Genomic DNA, 17,221 nt, shown 5'->3' on the forward strand with positions numbered 1-17,221 from the left:
TGAAACCTCTGTAGAATCCAGGTATCACGTCATGCTACCAGTAGTGACACTGACCCTAGCCAAAAGCAAAAATAGTGAAAAACAGTCATAAAAGATGAGTAGGGAAAAAGTGTCAGTGGCCTCCACCTGTAAAACCAATCCTGTTTTGGGGGTCATCTCATTGTTGCCCATCTAATGCACCAGTTGTTATCAGTGCCCTGATGATCAATGCCCAGCAGTGCCACCCACCAGTGCTGCCCATCTGTGTGCAGCAGTGCCGCCCATCAGTGCCACCCACCTGTGCCCACCAGTGCCTAGTAGTGCCACCCACCTGTGCCCAGCAGTGCCACCCATCAGTGCCCAGCAGTGCCACCCATCAGTGCCCAGCAGTGCCGCCAGTCAGTGCCACCTATCAGTGCCCATCATTGTTGCATATCAGTGCTGCCTATCAGTGCCCATCAGTTCCACCTATCAGTGCCCATCATTGTTGCATATCAGTGCCAGCTCATCAGTGCCACCTATCAGTGCTGCCTATCAGTACCCATCATTGTTGCATATCAGTGATGCCCATCAGTGCCACCTATCAGTGCTGCCTATCAGTGCCCATCATTGTTGCATATCAGTGCCAGCTCATCAGTGCCGCCTATCAGTGCCACCTCATCAGTGCTGCCTATCAGTGCCCATCAGTGCCACCTATCACTGCCCATCATTGTTGCATATCAGTGCCAGCTCATCAGTGCCGCCTATCAGTGCTGCCCATCAGTGCCCATCATTGTTGCATATCAGTGCCCATCAGTGCTGCCTATCAGTGCCCATCATTGTTTCATATCAGTGCCAGCTCATCAGTGCCACCTATCATTGCTGCCTATCAGTGCCCATCATTGTTGCATATCAGTGCTGCCTATCAGTGCCCATCAGTGCTGCCTATCAGTGCCAGCTCATCAGTGCTGACTATCAGTGCCCATCAGTGTTGCCTATCAGTGCCACCTCATCAGTGCTATCAGTGCCCATCAGTGTTGCCTATCAGTGCCCATTATTGTTGGACATCAGTTCCAGCTCATCAGTGCCGCCTATCAGTACCACCTCATCAGTGCTGCCTATCAGTGCAGGCTCATCAACACACATCAGTGAATTTTATTTTTCTAATTTTTTGCTCTTTTTTTGTTTATAGCGCAAAAAATAAAACACCCAGTGGTGATTAAATATCACCAAAAAAAAGCACTATTTGTGTGAAAAATATGATAAACATTTCATATGGGTACAGTGTTGCATGACTGCGCAATTGTTATTCAAATTGCAACAGCGCTGAACACTGAAAATTGGCCTGGGCACGAAGGGGGTATAAGTGCCCTGTAGGCAAGGGGTTAATGGACTTGATGCTATACTCCGATTAAAAAGTGTTCCTTTAATTTGTTTGAGCAGTGTATTTCAGAGCCCTCGGTGCTGACCTTTGAACTGTGTAGTCATCCTTCTGCACAGTGCTTGAGTGAAGTGTGTAATGTCCCTGCAGTGTTTGCCCCCGTTATCCTGCAGTGAGTGCAGAGACTGCAGCCCAGATTTCCCGGGTGACGTCACGGCTTGTCATGTAACCTTGGTGACCGGGAGACGCTGAGAGAAGCCGGAACACACCATGATGTCCTCAGAGCGGCTCCAGCTGGAGGTTGTGGGGCTCCTCAGTGAACCTCCTTTCCACATCGCCAAATGTGCAGCAGAGGTGAGGCCGAGGAGATCGGGGATCGGTTATTATATACATTCTGTCCTTTCCTAAACCACCTCCTTAGTAAATCGCTGTCACTATACACTGGGGATCTGGAGATGTCTGATCTGCCTGGAGATCTGTAACTTGCATTCTGCATTATACTGTCTGCTATGTATGACACTTGTTTGTATTGAAATGTTACTAAGTTTCATAGATTTGTGGCATTCTTTGTATTTACACCGATTATAAGTATTACATGGAGATGTAATCATGGAATGTGCAGAAACAATGCTCAGATCTTCACATTCACCAGTCAGATGTTTATAATCTCTAACACAATACAAGATCTCACTGTCATAAGCAACAACATATAGAAAAAAAGTTTTGTGTATGCATTTATTACACAAAATGATAGAGCACCACAATAGAACCATACACACCAATACATACCCACCTTAAAGCGGTACTAAAGGCCAAATCAAAAAAGACATATATGATATAGTCTGTCACAGGGGCAGACTGACAACTCATGGGGCCCCCAGGCAATAGGGGATCATGGGGCCCCTGTGTCCTTGCCCAAACTCAAAAAAAAACTATGAGAAAGGTACCAGGGGCATCTTATGGAGCCCCCTACTGACCCCGGGCCCTCGGGCAGTGCCCAAGTTTCCAAATGGTCAGTCCGCCCCTGGTCTGTCATTAGTATTAGTAAAGTCTTTATTTTCTGATATCATAGTTTTATTACCTCGTGATCCTGTTAAAGTGGAACTCCTATCTTTTTCAGCCAAGTAAGCTGCCATCTCTGTTTGATCTTGATCTGCCATGATGCTGCACATGTGATCAGTTAGGACAGCAGACTTTTGATGGTTTGACAGTTTGGTTGAGAGCACAAGCGAATGTGACAGTTACATTCCCAGCACATGCCAGCAATGTAACTGCTTTTTGAAACTTAAATCAATGTGTTTAGTTCTGCTTTAACTGACAACTTTGTTTAGGCCTCATTCACACCAATGTGCAGAGACATCAGTTTTTCTGCATGCGTTCTGCAAGGGCAAAACAAAATCAATCTATGTGCCCTGTTCACACCACAACACTAGTATCATGTGTGGATTTTTTTCTGAATCTGCAACGTGTATAAAACTCATTGCAGCGCACATGTAAACTGATGTCTCTACAACTGAAATCTGCTTGTCAGTTTCCATCAGTTTTACTGCACGTATGGTGTGAACGAAGCTTTAAAGCGGAACTAAACCCTCCTATCCATTATAGCCAGGAAAGCTGCCATATTGGCTTCTGTGTGATCTGCAGTTGCTATGGTACTGCACATGTGATCAGTTATGATGCCAGTCATTTGATGGCTTGGCAGTTTGGCTGAGAGCACAAGCAACTGTGACAGTTATCATTAATGGAATTCTTGAATGGAACTGTTTTGGGAAACTATTGAATAGATAAATTCAGTTTGTTAACCCCTTCCCACCCATTCTATAGCTGATAGGCAGCTACAGTACAGCTCTCCAGTTCTGTGAGAATGTCCATGGACATCCTCCCATGTGCATGCAAATCGGGTGCCTCTCTGTTACCGCTGTGTGCTTTGGACACAGCTGATCACAGATCGAGGTAAAGGGGCAATCATAGTGGCCCTTTACCATGTGATCAGCTGTGTCCAATCACAGCTGTCACAATGTAAGCAGTGGTTTGCCAGATATTGGGTTTTACAGAGACAGCATTTGAGGAAAGGAGGGCATATCTGTCAGGACACAGTGAGTACAGCATTTACACTGATCATCACTGCCCTGATTATCAGTGGAGCCCCATCAGTGCAGCTTATCAGTGCCCTTCAGTGCTTTTCATCAGTGCAGCTTATCAGTGCCCATCAGAGCAGCTTCATCAGCGCCCATCAGTGCAGCCTCATCAGTTCCCATCAGTGCAGCCTCATCAGTGCACATCAGAGCAGCCTCATCAGTGCACATAAGAGCAGCAGCATCAGTGCCCTCAGTGCAGCCTTACCAGCGCACATCAGAGAAGAATAAAAGTTACTTAATTGCAAAGTTTTATAACAGAAACAAAAGAAAAACTTTTTTTTTCACAATTTTTAGCAAAAAATAAAAACCCCAGCTGTGATTAAATACCACCAATAAAAAGCTGTATCTGTCTAAAAAAATGGTAAAATTTCATTTGGGTACAGTGTTGCATGACCACGTAATTGTCATTCAAAATGTGACAGCACTGAAAGCTGAAAATTGGCCTGGGCATGGGGGTGAAAATCCCTGGTATTGAAGTGGTTAAAGGAGATGTAGGGCCAAATGCTTTTTAGCTATACTTCTTTGGGTCACAGGAGTTCTGCACTCCAGTCACCCGTCTTAAGCTCCTTTGAGACCGGTGTTGATAGGCGAAGAATAGTGTGAACAGGCCCTAAAAAAATGCCTCTATAGCAATTTTTGTAACTTTGGATGGAATGGAGAAGAATTAGAACTCCTGTCAAGGTTTTCTGCTATCTGATACCCCGTTAGAAAGATTTCCCTAACTTCCTATCCTGGTGACACCAGACTGGAAACAAAGGAAAAATCTGCAACTGGGAAACAAAGCCGATGGGAGTTTTAGCATTTCCATACTTGAAGCGGAACTATACTCACCTGTTCTCCGTTGCTACGATATGTCAGAGCTCCATGCTGGTTGTTGACATCTTGCGCCCAGTGACTTCCAGGTATCCATCCCCAGCCATTTCCATTGACCAGGCTGAGGTGATGTCCTTCCTGTGCAGTTCAATCATCCTGGAAATGCCAAAATTCCTATACTGAGCTGCTCATGTAAAGGGGCAGACAAGCAGTTAAGTAAGATCTCTTCTGTATTTAAATCCTGCCTGTTTGCATTTTTTTTTATAAAGATCCACTTAAACTTAAAACAAGAATTGTTTGCCCATGTTGCTGTTGGAGATTTTCTTTCTGGTAAAACTGTGTCACCAGAACAGGAAGTGAGAAGGAATGTCTCCAATGGAGCCCCGGATTCCAGCAAAACATGACATTGGTCCTGTTCCTTTTCTACTCCATCCATAGCTTGAAAAGAAAACAGTCATAGATAAACTGTAAGTGAGTGCATGTAAACAGAAAGTGGCTGAGAAAGGTACATGTGGACTAACAGTGATTAGAAGGCAATATTTCCTTGCATGGGGCCCTCTGCAGTCTGTGTTTGCCAACCAACTACTGAATGGCATTTTGGCTACCAGAGGCAATCAGAGTGTGCTCAATTATATGAATTTTGTTGTGGGTATAGAAGGAGAGTCTCATTCCCCCTGCTGTATTCATTGTATAAACTAGTTTAAATATTCCAGAGCAAGTATGAAACACCAAAGTAATTGATGTATCAGATTGGCAGAGATGGAAACACAGATGCAAAGATCTTGCCATGAACTCAGCCTGGGTTGTCTGACGCTTTTAAAAAGTATACAATCTAAATCAGTGGGAGAAATCCCTAATCTCTTAACTAACATCTAACAAAATGCTTTGCTAGGTGCTGAAACATTCATTTGATAGTGAGTTTGAAGATCCAGTCATAAAGCCTCTGCTGGAGTTCGCCTGGCATGAATATCTACAGGAGAAAAAAAAGGTACTTCTTTCTTTATTCTGCTGAATGAATGAACAATAAATAACTTGTACGGATGGACCAGTATAAAAAAGATTAAAATAAATAAAATAAAATAAAATAAAACCCCAGTAGATGGCATTATGGGAAGCCAAAAAGTTACAGTGGATTTACAAAAAAAACATGTAACCCCTTTTTATAATAAAAATTCATTGAAGGGGTGATAACCCTCTTTAATTCTTTGAGTTCTTCTGCCCCCTGTGACCCTGTCTGTTCCATATGAATTTTTCTTTAACTGATTTTCTGGTACTCGGTAGTGCTGAATATTTATAATTTTGTGCATCTCAGCTTTTACTACAGGGTGCATAGTATGGGATCCACTCACAGCCACCAGTAATAAAGAGCCAAAGGGAATAAATGGAGATACAAAAAAAATGTATTATATTATAAATAGCATCAAAAATTATCAAAAATTCTAACAAAACCAAATGAAAGCAAAATATCCTTCATCACACCCACATAATAAAAAAAAATTAAAGACAGCATTTCTCAAAAAATGTATATGGGTGTGGTAAAGGGCATTTTTCTTTAATTTGGTATTGTTTGATTTTTAATCATTTTTTATGATATTTAAATTATATTTTTTATAAATATATTTTCAAAAATACTTGTGTCAAAGCCACTTAATCTGTATCGGTAACCCCTTTGAGTGATCTCAGTTTTTATGTTGAGATCTAATTGATATTGTCTGGTTGCAAAGGCTACAGTCAGTTGGTATGCAGGTTATGCTATAGTTCCCTGTCTTGCTTTTAAATATATTTTCAGAATAAATGAAGAGAGACTGCACACTACCTTTGTAAGTACTGCGGGCAATGCTGGGATAATACCCTCCTATTTGCACCAGTTGTGCATGAACTTCATTGCCTAAAGCATCCGTTCTTAAACAGGGTTGCATGGATCCCTAGGATTCCTCCAGAGGTTGTTAGGGGTTACTTGAGCTGTGCTAATTGACCTTTCATGATGGTACCTGCATAGATCCAGGTCTATCACCACTTGGTAAAGCCAGCTGCAATACACCAATGATCTTTTTAGTTGTTTGTAAGTGGCATTTTGGCCATCAATGTAAGAGGACATTCTTTTCTCTAGCAACCAATGTATGGAGCATTTTTCTCACTGATCCCCAACTAATTGGTTTTAGCAGGGGTTCCTCCTTGGTAAAAAGATTGGGAAAGACTAGTCTGAAGACTTGATAATTGACTGTCTGATTGAATCATTTCTGCATTTGTATTTTAAATACTGTAGTATATACAGTATGTCTCTTTTCATTTCAACACCCGATATAAGATAAAATGTGTGTTAAAATTTTAGACATAGATCATCACCACCAACAAGACCTCTCCTGAGGATCTGTTTGTGGCTGTCGAATTTGTAATGATCAGACTCTCTTGACAAGAGCTTAAAGTACACTATATTGCCAAAAGTATTGAGACACCCTTCCAAATCATTGGATTCAGGTGTTCCAATCACCTCCATGGCCACAGGTGTATAAAATAAAGCACCTAGGCATGCAGACTGCTTCTACAAGTATTTGTGAAAGAATGGGTCGCTCTCAGGAGCTCAGTGAATTCAAGCATGGTATCATGATAGGTTGCCACCTGTGCAATAAGTCCATTCATGAATTTTCCTGCTACTAAATATTCCAACTGTTAGTGGTATTATAACAAAGTAGAAGCAACTGGGAACAACAGCAACTCAGCCACGAAGTGATAGGCTACGTCAAATGACAGAGAATGCTGAAGAGCACAGTGCGCAGAAGTAGCCAACTTACTGCAATAGCTAAAGACCTCCAAACTTCATGTGACCTTCAGATTAGCACAACAATGCGTAGAGAGCTTCATGGAATGGGTTTCCATGGCCGAGTAGCTGCATCCAAGCCTTAAAACACCAAGTGCAATGCAAAGCGTCAGATGCAGTGGTGTAAAGCACGCCACCACTGGATTCTAGAGCAGTGGAGATGTGTTCTTTGGAGTGACAAATCACGCTTCTCTGTCTGGCAATCCGATGGACGTGTCTTGGTTTGGTGGTTGCCAGGAGAACGGTACTTGCCTGACTGCATTGTGCCAAGTGTAAAGTTTGGTGGAGGGAGGATTATGGTGGTGGGGGGGTTGTTTTTTAGGCGTTGAGCTTGGCCCCTTACTTCCTGTGAAGGGAAATCTTAAGGCGCCAGCATACCAAGACATTTTGAACAATTTCATGCTCCCAACTTTCTGGTAACAGTTTGAAGATGGCCTCTTCCTGATCCAACATGACTGCGCACCAGTGCACAAAGCAAGGTCCATAAAGACATGGATGAGCAGGTTTGGGGTGGAGGAACTTGACTGGCCTGCACAGAGTCCTGACCTCAACCTGATAGAACACCATTGGGATGAATGAGAGCGGAGACTGCAAGCCAGGTATTCTTGTCTGACATCAGTGCCTGACCTCACAAATGTGCTTCTGGAAGAATGGTCAAACATTCCCATAGACACACTCCTAAACCTTGTGGACAGCCTTCCCAGAAGAGTTGAAGCTGTTATAGCTGCAAAGGGTGGGCCAACTCAATATTGAACCCTACGGACTAAGACTGGGATGCCATTAAAGTTCGTGTGTGTAAAGGCAGACGTCCCAATACTTTTGGCAATATAGTGTATATTTAAAGTCAAAACGTTTTAAAGAATTTACATATAGGGCAAAAGTGGTAATTTTGAAATCTCTCAAAAGTAAAGGAAATCCCATCTTAGTACCCTTTGAAATAATTCCTTATGGCTCCTGTTCCAATGACAAGTCACTTTAACTCAATGGTCACCAAGACAAATAAAGATAGTAAATTATCTCAATGGAAACACAATGACAATTTGACAGGGTGGGTTCTAACTCTTCATCACTGTCTAAAAAATGTTTTGACTTTAGATATACCTTACATAGTTCATAACCGATACTAGTCTCCAAACTATTATGTTACTGAAAATGTTGTGTTGCCTTTATATTGAAATACTTTTTATTTCCTTTACATCCACATTGTTTTAGGAGATCAGAGGAGAAGTATGGGAGTTTTCCTCCCAGGTCATGTGCTTTGCCAATGGAGAGTTAATTGGTGATGAAAAAGGTTTAAAGGCTTGGGCTAAAGATATGTGGGATTACAGGGACTACAGACCACTACCTTTATACAAGGCATTGGCAGAAGACTTTTATGTGAAGTACATAAGAGGATCTAAAGTAAGTGAAAGCACACAAAAGAACACTAAACATAATAGCCATTGCACAGAATCTCATGCATTTTAACATAATAAAAATAGCAAACCAGTGCTTGTTCTTAAATTGGATATTGTTTTGAATTGATACATTGAATGACATAGATTGATTTACCTTTTCACACACCAGACATCTGTTCACATGATAAGGTGGCACCTTTGTATTTATTCACTCACTGACCTCTAGAAGCTGTGCACTTTTATTGAGCCCTGTATCATATTATTAAAGCCCCATACACATGATGAAAATATTGGACAAGTGATTTTTTTTTTTGCATCCTAGTTTCCATATCGAAAATTTTAGAGGTTACGAAATTTCTCGTACGGATTAAAAACGTGGAAATGATGTATTTTATTTATATTGTATTTTCAGCCAAAAACTGCATTGATTAAACAAAAATTGTACGCTCTGGTATCGTATGAGAAACATTTTCTTGCTCTTCCCTTTGGATAATTTCGCACGACTTGCCCTGATCAGCTCTCGAAAGCTGTGTACTAATGATCAGATTATCGCACGATCACTTAGAAAGCGGTATTTTTTGTATGCTTTTCTGATCGTGTGCACTAGGCTTTTCTGGTATAGAGGTTGAAAGGATAATGTCCCAGCAAAAATATATATATTAATAACACTAATGTTATACAGCAACTTATAATTTCCAGAGATCAGATGCCATTAGTCTAATTACATTGAACTCCTAAAAAGAAATTTTGTTGCTGAGGGTTGCTCTATATTATTCTTTGTACTTCGTATGTCTCTGATACAGTGGCTGCAGAGTCCCTTGCAGACATCCTGCCTGACCCTCCCCTGCTCTTGCCCAATCCCAGAAGACTTTGTATTATGTGAACCCATTCACAAAATATAAAGTATTCTGTGATAGGACAGTGGAGGGGAGGAGTGGGCAGAGCAGCTGCTGTGTAGCAGATATCTTCTATAAGAGTGCCAGGAATATAGTGATCATTGTACTTGTGGCGTTCAGTAAAAACGTAACTAGTAAATAAAGAGATACCGTATTTTTCACTCCATAAGACACACTTTTCCCCCCCAAAAAACCAGGGGAAAATGTGCGTCTTATGGAGCAAATATGGAGCGGCCGGCCCAGTATTCCCCCCATCACTGCCGCCGCCGACGTATTAGAATACCGGGCCGGCCGCTCAGCTCTTCTGTGCAGCAGAACCTGCAGACCTCCAGCGGTCCTACCTGTTCCTTGGTCCAGGGGTGTCCTCACCGTCTTCTCTCCCCCGTTGCTGGCATCTTTAGTGTGGGCACCCGGCTGTGACAGCTTGCGGCTTCAGGGCCAAGTGCCCATTGCGCATGTGTGAGAAGCACTGCGCTTTGTGAATGGCCCCATAGTCTTCTGGGACCTGTCATGTGTTCCAGAAGACTACAGGGAGGGAAGGGGAAGGACAACTCCACAGAAGTGGGAGTGGGTACTTGTCAAATTCAGGTACCCACTCCCCCCCCCTCCGCTCCCCAACGGTCCGCAGTCTCTGGCCACCTCCTGTACTATGTCTGCAGTCTCTGGTCATCTCCTGTACTGTGTCCGCAGTCTCTGGTCATCTCCTGTACTATGTCCGCAGTCTCTGGTCATCTCCTGTACTATGTCCGCAGTCTCTGGTCATCTCCTGTACTGTGTCCGCAGTCTCTGATCATCTCCTGTACTATGTCCGCAGTCTCTGGTCATCTCCTGTACTGTCCGCAGTCTCTGGTCATCTCCTGTACTATGTCCTCAGTCTCTGGTCATCTCCTGTACTATTTCCGCAGTCTCTGATCATCTCCTGTACTATGTCCGCAGTTTCTGGTCATCTCCTGTACTATGTCCGCAGTCTCTAGTCATCTCCTGTACTATGTCCGCAGTCTCTGGTCATCTCCTGTACTATGTCCGCAGTCTCTGGTCATCTTCTGTACTATGTCTGCAGTCTCTGGTCATCTCCTGTACTATGTCCGCAGTCTCTGGTCATCTCCTGTACTATGTCCGCAGTCTCTGGTCATCCCCTGTACTGTGTCCACAGTCTCTGATCATCTCCTGTACTATGTCTGCAGTCCATTGGTTCAGAATATTTTTTTCTTGTTTTCCTCCTCTAAAACCTAGGTGTGTCTTATGGTCAGGTGTGTCTCATGGTCAGGTGTGTCTCATGGTGTGAAAAATACCACAAGGTGCATATGCCATGTTGGACTTAGCCCCTTATAAACCCGCATATTTTTAAAAATGCTGTAATGAGAGTTCTGCTTTAAAGCTGAAACTCAAAAGTGAGACATCAAGAAGGGAGATGAATTTTGGTGAAAAGGTACCACCAGTAATATACAGTTAGTGTTTTCCACCCAACAGTAATATTTAAGTGAAATAAAATATAGTATGTTAATAAATAATACATATTCAGTATGTTACTTGTGAAATGCATGTCAGTGTAATAGCTGCTGCTCAGTTCATTATCTCCTTAATGTAATAATATGTCTTTTCCTGTTATAGCAAACCTTTGTATACCTTGATGTTGCAATTCAGGAAAAGCCCATAGGAAGATTGCTATTTGAGGTAAGTCGTTAGATCATGCCATAATTATCTGGTCATTAGGTAGAGTTTATTTTATTTTTTTTTACTAATTTATTTGTCCCTATCCTAGTCATAAATACACAACAGAGACAGTTCAGGTGACGGCAGTCTAACCCAGCCTTTCTCAACCAGGGTGCCTTGGCAGAATGTCTAAAAATTGTCCAAAACTTGTATACAAGCCAGTGGGTGGAACAAGCCTGCCTTTTAGTTATACAAAGTCACAGGTTTTCACCATTACGACCTTCTAACCGCCGGCATCCTGACAACCAATGACATCATCAGTTGATAAGGAGGATGTCAGCTGCCTGCACAGCATCCTTGTTTGACCCTTCCCTGCCCCTCGGGACTGTCCATAATTTTAAACGGTGCCTTGACTGCAAAAAGGTTGAGACACACTGGTCTAACCTACCACTATATTTTGGGATTTGGGGTGGACAATACAGCAGGCAAGAGAACTCCATGCAGGGAGCAAAACCCATTCAAACTTCAGTCAGAGAATGTCTTTGAGCAGCCAATACCCAATACCTTCGCTAAATAGTATTGTTACCTGGATAAAAAAATCATGCATGCACACGGTTATGTAGCCCTTTACTGCTGGACTCTATACAGGGATGGATCCAGCCTGTCTAATCTGGGGGTGCAGTAAAAAAAGTCAGGGGGGCATAATGTCAACACACTATCAATTTATCTTATTTTTCTACATCTCCATGTGACCGCAATAAAAACCACATGTATAAAGCCAGCATTTCTCAACTCTTTTTTTTTTAATTTATGGTACCCTTTAAAAGCATGTGGAATTCTAAGACCCAGTCCTGAATTGTATTTCCTGGGCTGAAGGACAGTGACATCTGTACTAGATGATGGTGGTGTCACCAGTTCCTTGGTGCCACATGAGTGAATCCCCTCTTTATATCAGAGTCCACCCATCAGAGTCAGCCACCTTTACATCACAGCCCCCCCTTGAAATCAGAGTTACCCCCATCTTATCAAAATCCTTCCCTTTCCATTGGAAGGCCTCTGCCATTACAACAGAGTCCTGGTATCAGGAGTACCCCCTTCATACATAACCAGGGCTTTTTTTTCTCAAAGAATAGGTGCAGAAATTCCCCTTTTCTGAGTCCCACCCCCTGTCTCCGCCAACTACCCTCCTCTGAGTACCATCCCTTAGTTCCACCCAGGGGCGGACTGACAACTCATGGGGCCCCCGGGCAATAGGGGATCATGGGGTCTTGCCCAAACTCAAAAAAGCCTATGAAAAAAGGTACCAGGGGCATCTCATGGGGCCCCCTACTGACCCCGGGCCCTCGGGCAGTGCCCGAGTTTCCAAATGGTCAGTCCGCCCCTGGTTCCACCCCCTACTCACCTCCCAGTACTGCCCCTATTAGAGAATACAGAACCAAGTAACATTTTGTGGTGCTAAATAATTTGTATGGAATTTGTTAATGATAGCAAGAAAGGAAGTAAAATAAATCCCCTGCAGCCAGCAACAATAGGTTCCCCCACCAATAGACCCAACTCCAGCAACAATAGATCCCACCCCAGCAACAACAGATCCCCACACAGCAACAATATACCACCCACAACAAACTTTTACCCCCAGAAACAAAAGATCTCCCAGCAGCCAGCAACCTCTCCCTCAAAAGCAGATCCCTAGCAGCAACATAAGACCCCCCAGTAACGATAGACCCTCACACAAAAACAGATCCCCACCAGTGACAATAGATCCCCCAGCAGCCAGCATCAACAGATCCTCCAGCATACCCCACACCCCTTGCCATTACATACATTCAGTGCTGGAGGTACCGGAACTGCGTTCTCCCACATTCCTGCTGAAAAAAAGCCCTGTATGTAACAACAAATGATGCTGTGGATCCTGGTCTGCCGCCCCTGCACCATGGAAACAAAGGATGTGTTGTGGTACAAAGGGGCAGGGCATGCTGCCTTGGCAGGGGAATTTTATGAAAGCACTTGGCCTGTGTGGTGTGTAAGATCATAACTTGGCCGTCCTGCCAGAGGAAAAGAGAGTGCAGTGCGCTGCAGCCAACATTGGGTGTTGGTTTTGGTGGCTTTAGGTAGCCCTCGCTGGTTGCATAGTAATTTTAAAAAATTCCTCTCTGCTATGCTATTGTATTCTGGCGGACTCCCCTAATGTCAGAATACACTGATCAGTCGCTACAGCTGGTAATCAAGAAAAGGTTTACTGCATCCTTGTTCAACAATACTTGATCGTTAGACCAAATTCTGTCAAACAGAGAAGGCTATACATGGACTTAAATTCACCACCCCCTGTGGAACTGGCCAAATTTCAATCCAGCTATGGCCAGCTTAAAGTGGAGCTCCACCCAAAAGGGGAAGTTCCGCTTTAAGCCTCCCCCACTCCCCATTAAGAATTGGCACTTTTGGGGAGCGGGTACCTGAACTTGACAGGTACCCGCTCCCACTTCCTCTGTGATCGCCTAAGTCAATAGGAAGTGGAAGATTTCCTCCCTCCCTGTAGTATTCAGGGACACGTGACAGGTCCCAGAAGACTACGGGGCCATTCACAAAGCAGTGGGCACCCAGCTGTAAAGCCGCAAGCTTTCACAGCCGGGTGCCCACACTGAAGATGCTGGCGCCAGGGAGAGAAGATGGCTGATGAAACCAGCGGTGGTGTGGACACCGCAGGACCGAGAGACAAGTAAGTGTCTGTATTTTAAAAGTTAGCAGCTACAGTTTTTGTAGCTGCTGACTTTTATTTTTTTTTTTTTTCAGGTGGAACTCCACTTTAAGTAATGCACAACACAGCATGTAGAGTGCAGCAGTTAGGTGAGAGGGAGAAAGAGGGGAGCAAAAAGAAATAAGGGGGAGAGAGAGAGGGAAGGAAGAGGGGGTGGAGGTAGAGAGACTAAAGGGGGGAAGAGGGAGAAAGAGAGAAGGGGGAAGGAGGAATACATGGGAGATGGGGGGGCAAGAGAGAGACAAGATGGAGTGAGGGGAGACAGGAAGGGGGGGAACAAGATAGAAGGGGTCAGAGCTTCACAGCTGCAGCAAGAAATACACCCTTTGTTATATTTGCCCACTGAAGTGACCCATTCAAATAAAAGGGTCCACGCTGCAACCCCCCTGCAATGCACATGGTTGCTGCGGGGTGGTGCAGCACTTAGGGGGTTAAAACAGGTGGTGAGGAGGTAACATAAGGCCTCCTCACCACCTGTCAAATGCCTCTTAAAAGTAATTATGCATGGATTGCTTTTCAGAGGAGCTGCAGTCTTTTGCAGTCAAAACAGTCGAAGGAGGGGCATCTGCTAATGTCAAGAAGGAGAGGGGGATTCAGTTTTCCTGCACTCACCAATTACCCCCTCAGATTCAGGCAGCCAGGTTGTACAGCCTCTTCATGTACTCTCTATGCAGTCCCATTTGGCTTCTGCACATACACAGCAAGCCTCTCACTGATGTGTGTACTATATGGGGGTAGAGTATGGGAGGGACAGACAGCAGCAGTGCCGGTACAAGGTCATCTTGTGCCCAGGGCCAATATGCCAAACAATGCCCCTGCAAAATGTATGATCATTATGTGTCAGCAGAAATCCCCTCCCTCCCTCCAAATAAAATCAAGCACTAAAGGGTGGACTATAGGAGTGCAGCGTTGGGGCCCCTCACTACAGATGCCACTGGAAGTTAGATTGCCACTGTGTGGTGTTTGCTTACCCGTCCCCTACCCACATTCTTTGCTGGGAGGAGATGGGGGAGGGTAAACAAACTGCACAGTGGTAATACGGCAGTCCTGATCCAGGAGAGCTGCAGCAGCAGGGGAGAGAAAGCACAACCCACCCCTCCGCCCAGCTCTCTCCTCCTCTCCAGATCTCGCTTGTCTCCTCCAGTGCCAAGCTCACAGGAGTAGTGAAACTGATGTCACTGCTCCTATCAGCTTGTATGTAGGAACTTTCCTTGCGGTGCCCCCCTCCATCTCCCATGATACCACTGTGCCCAGGGCAGCCTCCCCTCCTGCCCACCCCTTTTCCTGGCCCTGGACAGCAGGGAAAGGATAGGAGGCAGGCAGATTCAGTCTGCTCCATCCTGTTCATGTAGCATCCTGTGCTGAGCTCTGTGTTGAATTAGGCTTGTAACTGAAAAAAAAAGTAGAACAGGTTGCATTTTTTCTGCACATAATTGTACTGGAACACAGTAAAACTAATCAAAAACGCACTGGAACGCACCAAGAATGCACAGGAATGGACATGTCCTGATTTAAATTGAAGAAAAAGAGAGAGGAAAAAATGAACTGGAAAGCATAAAAAATGTACTGGAATGTGTCAAAAATGCGCATACAAAAACGCATGCAGAACGCATCTGGACTGTGTTTCTTTAGTGTGAACCAGGTGCAGTCTAGTGCGCTTTTTTTCTACATCAAAAATGCATGCAGAGTGTTTTCCATGTATTCCAATGGTGACTTTTAAAAAACAGCCACTTACCTGTCCCTTGGTCCCGCGGTGTCCTCTCCGCAGCCCGTTTCACCGGCCGTCCTGTGTTCCAGGCGCCTGCATCTTCAGTGTGGGCACCCGGCTGTGACAGCTTGCGACTTGACAGCCGGCTGCCCACTGTGCATGTTCGAGTAGCACTGCACTTCCTGAATGGCCACATAGTCTTCTGGGACCTGTCATGTGTCCCCGAAGACTACTGGGAGGGAGGCTAGGAGGTCAACTTCCGCTTCCGATCGCCTAGGCGGTTGCAGCGGAAGTGGGAGTGGGTACCTGTCAATTTCAGGTACCCGCTCCCCAAAGGTGCCAATCCTTAATGGGGAGCGGGGGACCAGTCTTTAAAGCGGAACTTCCCCTTTTGGTTGGAGCTCCGCTTTAACAACAAAAACCCTGTAGTCTAAGACTATGCTTGTATCCTGTACTGCACTCCAAGAAATAGATTTTACAGGTAAGTCAAATAACACCTACTTTATATTTGTTACATGTTCCCATTCACATGGCATAAGTTAAAAAAAATGCAACTTACCTATAGATCTTTCTGATAACTCCAGTGCTGTAAAATCCTACTAGTTATCTTTGTTTGTGAGTAGGCTGGGAATAATGAACCCTCTCTGTACTCTGCTAGCGGATCTCATGAGTTGTAAATTAGATTTGAAAACTTTATGTGTTAATAAAAAGGTTAAACATTTGCCATCTTGACTTGTATGCATTAACAAGCTGGGTACTGTATGTTAATGAGAGGGAGCTCATCATGTCCCTAAGCCTTTTACTGGGACACATCACACTGAACATATTGAGAAATGTTTGCAGTCAGCAATGACACCTTCTAAAAAGTATCTATGGCTGGCCATACATTATACAATTTTCTTGTGAATTTGGCTTTAGATTTACCAAAAACCATATAACATGAGGTCAAACCTAAACAACACTTTCAATTGTTTCCAATTAGGCAGGCCCTTGCACTACATAGTTGAAGGTAAATATAAAGGAAATTGGACAGAAAATTGTAAGAAAATTGTATAGTTTATGGCCAGCCTTAGGCTGCTTTCACATTGTAGTGCTTGTAAAACATGCTATGCATTTAAAAAACACATAGCACGTTTTAAATGTGTTGCGTTAAAATTTAGCACAACGTATCTGAGGTGAATAGCTGGTTGTCAAGGATGGCATCGGGCGCCAGCTCCTTAACCTCGTTGGTGGTATGATTCTTTCCGATTTTTGGTGCTGAAAGCGGTACATTTTTTTGCATGGAAATATGTAGTTTTTTTATTGTAGGCCTGTAATTTTTAGGAATAACTCCCTGAAATCTGTCCGAACAAGAGTCTAGTAAACATCCCGGGTATGATAAAATTTGAAACACGTAATCATAAATTATAATTTAATAAATAATCATAAAAAATAATATAATAATAATACATTTAATTCAATAATATAATCAAACCAAAAACACTGAAATGTGAAATATAGTGCCAAGTTAGCACATTGCTGAGCAAAGTCGCAAAATCATTTTCAGTGTCTGATGACGAATTTCACCACAAATCATTATCACTCAATTCTGGAAATGGTTCTGATTTACTATCGCTGTTCTCTAGCTGGTCTAAACCGCTTTTGACCTAAAGGGACACTTTTTGGACGCCATGGACATTTCTCAGTTTCCAGGCAGAAAGAACA

General features: G+C 43.7%; 1 protein-coding gene across 1 annotated transcript in view; it reads left to right on the top strand.

The window, feature by feature from the left end:
* Nucleotides 1-1,466: 1,466 nt before the first annotated feature.
* The window catches only part of PPIL6 (peptidylprolyl isomerase like 6), a 43,791-nt gene continuing 28,036 nt past the window's right edge, over nt 1,467-17,221 (top strand). The window contains exons 1-4 of the mRNA XM_089664753.1: nt 1,467-1,693; nt 5,183-5,278; nt 8,321-8,509; nt 11,013-11,075. Coding sequence (XP_089520879.1) covers nt 1,610-1,693; nt 5,183-5,278; nt 8,321-8,509; nt 11,013-11,075 — 432 coding nt within the window. The 5' untranslated portion in view covers nt 1,467-1,609. The remainder of the gene's footprint in view (nt 1,694-5,182; nt 5,279-8,320; nt 8,510-11,012; nt 11,076-17,221) is intronic.

This window comes from Staurois parvus, unplaced genomic scaffold, assembly GCF_062004578.1.
Source record: "Staurois parvus isolate SC_StPar_1 unplaced genomic scaffold, SC_StPar_1.0 ptg000048l, whole genome shotgun sequence".
Lineage (NCBI taxonomy): Eukaryota > Metazoa > Chordata > Amphibia > Anura > Ranidae > Staurois > Staurois parvus.